At 55.8% G+C, this 4,193-nt stretch overlaps 1 protein-coding gene across 5 annotated transcripts; it reads right to left on the bottom strand.

Moving 5' to 3' along the window:
* Positions 1 to 319: 319 nt before the first annotated feature.
* On the bottom strand, positions 320 to 3,787 carry TMEM42 (transmembrane protein 42). 5 transcript variants are annotated; one of them, XR_005722155.1, is made up of 4 exons: positions 3,550 to 3,759; positions 3,160 to 3,331; positions 1,566 to 1,712; positions 320 to 981 (listed from the first exon to the last, which is right to left on the bottom strand). XR_005722155.1 is itself a non-coding variant. In XM_040246772.1 (3 exons), exons 1-3 carry the CDS (start codon positions 3,739 to 3,741, stop codon positions 841 to 843), a joined length of 480 nt encoding a protein of 159 aa, XP_040102706.1. In that variant the 5' UTR covers positions 3,742 to 3,787; the 3' UTR covers positions 320 to 840. The 5 variants fall into 5 exon arrangements, 3 of the variants coding, with proteins under 3 accessions (XP_040102706.1, XP_040102707.1, XP_040102705.1); XR_005722154.1 differs by lacking the exon at positions 3,550 to 3,759 and having other exon boundaries at positions 3,160 to 3,449; XM_040246772.1 differs by lacking the exon at positions 3,160 to 3,331 and having other exon boundaries at positions 3,550 to 3,787.
* Between the last annotated feature and the right edge of the window lie 406 nt (positions 3,788 to 4,193).

The raw sequence follows: 4,193 nt of genomic DNA, 5'->3' as shown, positions 1-4,193 counted from the left end.
TAGGACTCTGTGCTCTCACTGCCAAGGACCAGGGTTCAATCTCTGCTCGGGGAACTAAAATCCCAGAGGCCAAGTGGCGCAGCCATAACATAACATAAAATATTATAAGAGATATGGACAGGTATGCTCCTGAATTTGAAGAACACTCGCCTGGGTAGAGTCAGGAAGGAACTGGCAGGCAGAGAGCAGCCCAGCGCCAGGCCTAGAACTGAGGATGGGATTTCAACTCCCTGAGAACTACAGCTCACCCCAGGTGCTCTTACTCCAAAAAAAATGAGGAAAGGAAAAAACTCAGGGCAGAATCGAGATCACACACTTGGCAGTTTAAACTTACAAAAACAAGCATTTATTAATCTAGTTTTTCTTCTCTTGCTTTAATACAGAAGCATGAGGCTGATGGTCTGGTAACACTGATGTGAAGCCAAAAGCCCAACCAGTCCTGATTCCAAAATCCTGTGACTGGCCTTCGTTAGGCAACAGGATTGCAGTTACAGTGTGGTCTCAAGTCCATACAGGAAGCTGACCAACCCCAGAGTCTCCTGCACCTGCCCGGGCTTGCTGGGTGGGCCAGGGAACACGAGAATCAACAGCACAGCACAGACGGATGGAAGAGGCGGCTTCGGGCAAAACACTGCCAGGCGTACTTCCCCTGACAGAAGCTGGAGCTGTCCACGCACAAAGCTTCTTGGTCACGGGCCCGCTTCCCTGGGCAGCATCCTCCTCTGGCCCGGGGTCGGAAGGCTGCGCACCCAGATCGCCCTGAGCTGCGGTCCCCACACGCCAGCACGAGCCTGAGCCGTCATGACTGTCTTTCCAGCGGGTCTGCCCGGCCAGCTGGTGCTACCGCTGCTTGTGTGGAAGGGGCTTCCTGGGCGGTGGGAGCTCCCTGTGGATCAGGGTGAGTCCACAGAGGATGAGGAACACTCCACCCCACCACAAGACCTCCTGGCACTCTCCATACAACACAAAACCCAGGAAGGCCTGTGGGACAGAGACAGCTGTGAGGCCGGGTGGACACGTGCCTGCAGGGTGGGTGGGCACCACCTGACTCCCCTGTGGCCCAGTGCCTCCCAGGGCAGGAAGAAAGGTCTGGAGCTGGAAGTCTTGGGCCTGAAACCCAGCTGTGATCTTCAACAAGTCTCATCTGTAGAAGTGGGGCGGGTACCTCCTCACGGCACTGGACCAGCAAAGGGGACGAGAGAGGCCAGAAGCAAGGCCCTACACACAGCTGGCCCAGCACGTCCGCCCTGCTTGGACTGCACGCTGACTGGCTCAGCCCCACTAGGAGGGAAGAATTTCCACCCTCCATGTCTCCTGCCTGAGTTCACAGATCCTTGTGGAGCAGCAAACAAGTAGGCTTTTGACAGCTGGACTTCCTCTCCATCTAACTTGAGAAGGTCACCAAGTTTGAGGTTGGAGGAGAAGCCACAGGAAGTCAAGATACCGCCCAACCTCTGCTTCGGTTCTGGTCCCTTCTCCTAGGTGGGAAAGCAGGGTGTTGCCCAAGGACAACCCACCCAGAACCCAGGTTTGGGACAGAGGAACCATACACTCAGGCTACTCACCGAGTTGAGGATGTTTGAAAAAGTCACCGTGACAGATGCAATGGCTGAAGACATGGATAAACTGAGGCCCCGGCTAAAGAACGTCCACATCAGAGAATTGGTGGTAGCCATCATAATAATGCCTAAGACGCACAAGCCCACGTTCACCTGCAGGAGAAAGGGTCACTGCAGCCACGGTCAGCCCTGGACAAGCTTAACCAGCAGCCACCCTTACAGCCACCCAGGGTCATGGTCCCTGCTGGCAGCCAGGCTGCCACAGCCTGGGGATCCTGAGCTTTCCTGCATAGGACTTACTTAACCCTCAGCCGGTAGCACGCTCGTTTAACAGCTGAAGCAAACTCAGAGAAGACATTTATTTGGCCATTGTACTAGCCATGTGACCTTGGGCAGAAGTGCTAATTCATATCCAGTTATCTTCTATTGAACACCAGTCTGTTACGGCCCCACAGTGACCAGTGCGGTGGGGTAAGTTCAGTCTCAGTGGGCCAAGTAGTTACCCCCAGTCTGAGTAAATGAGGGGCAGAGTCCTCACATGCCAGAATCAGGTAACACAGGAATTGGTGGTCTCCCTGCTGTCCTATGCTGCCTATAAGCCACTCAGCCCGGTCCCACCGGGCATTCTTGAGCTTTTACTCGGTAGCAGGCCCTGGGCTAAGTGTTACAAGTACATTTTTATTTATTCCTTAACTTCATTTTACAGATAAGGAACCTGAGGCATTAAGGAACTTGACTGAAGTGCCACAGCTTGGGGGAGCCACCAGGTTTCAGGCCCAGGCAGTGGGACTCCATGCTCTGAACTAGGACACAGCATGGGAAACCACACCTAGGTGTCTGACTAGTGATCCCAGGCACCACTTGGAGAACATGCAGATTTCATTCATTCGTTTCAGCAGACTACTGAGAGAACAGAGGGTCTTTAGAAGCCTCCTGCACAAAGGACAGGCGGACCCCTTACTTGGCTTTGAGTTATTAACCTGCCTGCAGAGAGCCACTTCCCCTGGGGATGGCACCCATCTACACCTCCTCTTCTTTCTCCTAACAGTTTTCCAGCAGCGGAATATATGGTGTCTTGAGGAAGGAGTGTCTCTGTATAATTGACACAGAAGCACCGTCATGTACCAGTGGCAGCCTACTTATGTAAAGGCTTATGAAGGTCTGCTGCACAACTGAGAAAACAAGAAAACCTCATGGCTCACGGTCACTCATCTTACTTTGGACCACTCACTCCAATGAGAATTACACTCGCCAGGATACCAGCCTCAAGCATGGCAGTGCCCACTGGATTAGCCCTTAACAGGCTTAAACCTAAAGAACCAGCCTGTCTCCTGTCTCAGTTGGGGACTAACCCTGAGTTGCAGCAGCTGCAGTGAAAACTCTTTACCAAGCAGAAGCTGGCCTATCTGACTTGAGATGGGAGAGGCCACCTTAGCAGATGTGGGGAGGCAGTTCAGGAGTTCTCAGCATTGGGGAAATATCCAGAACGGTTGTCTCAGTTTTCCTTTTATAGGACATCTCAAATTCCCAAGTTTCCTGGCAGGTGGGTTGACCAGTCAAAACACCCGTTGAAGACGGAGTTGGGCAACAGGCTTCTCACCTTAAGAGTCACGTGGAGAGAAATGCTCAGGCACAAAGGGCTTAAAATGAGAGGTAGAGAGTGGATGGAGGAGGTGTGCGTCTTCCCCGAGAGTGAACTAGCCCAGTCGGAGGACAGATTTTTGGGGTCTCTGGTAAGGGAACAGGTCTCAGTCCCCGACGTCTCTTACCACCTACATTGGACGAGGGCTGGGCGTGATTCCGAGTCGAAGTATGCTCTTCTGCCCCCGCTGTTCTACAGCGCCCGGCTACGGATGGGCCCCCCAAAACAGACCCGCGGGGGTCGGACGGCCCCAGCGCCGCCAGCCCCGCCCCGCCCCGGAGCCCCGCAGCGCCCCTCCTCCGCCTGGCCCCTCCCGCCGGCCCCCCGCAGCAGCGCCCCCGGCTCGACCTCTCTGCCGAAGGCCAGCTTGGCGGAGGCGGCGGCCAAGGCCCCGAACGCGCCGGCGCACAGGCAGTTGAACACGCCCCAGAAGCGGCGCCGCATCGCGCCGGCCTGGAGGTGCGGGGGGAATCCGGCAGAGGTGTTAGGGTAGGCGGCGGCGCACACCCCGCCGCCTCCGGGCAGCGGTCTTCCCGCCATGGCGCTCGCAGCCACCTCTTGGGGTGCCAGCCAGCGGCTGGGCCGGAGGCGCGCGACGATTGGACGGCGGCCTCACGTGAGCGCAGCACCACGTGAGTGGGATGGCCAATTGCGGCTCCGCGATGGCCTCGAGGGGTGGGGCCGCCGCAATCTTCTGGCGGTGGCCGATTTTCCGCGTTAGGTTTAGGCTTTCGCGCGAGCACTCCTGGACTGATGTATCCAAGGCTGACTGGTCGCTGTTGTAGAACAAGTCTTCGTGACTCAGCAGTTTCAACCCGTTACTTGGTGGGGTCCAGCATCAGTTTTCCCTGCCCCACACCCACTGAATCAGAATCTACATTTTTAACAAAACCCCCAGGAGGTGACCTGCACCTCCTAGAAGCACGAAATGGAGAGATGCGATGGCAGAGGGCGCTAGAGATCTGCAGGGTCAGTAAGAAAGCGGAGTTGGA

The sequence above is a fragment of the Oryx dammah genome, unplaced genomic scaffold (genome assembly GCF_014754425.2).
Source record: "Oryx dammah isolate SB20612 unplaced genomic scaffold, SCBI_Odam_1.1 HiC_scaffold_9, whole genome shotgun sequence".
Lineage (NCBI taxonomy): Eukaryota > Metazoa > Chordata > Mammalia > Artiodactyla > Bovidae > Oryx > Oryx dammah.
This window is presented reverse-complemented; position numbering and strand designations above follow the sequence as displayed.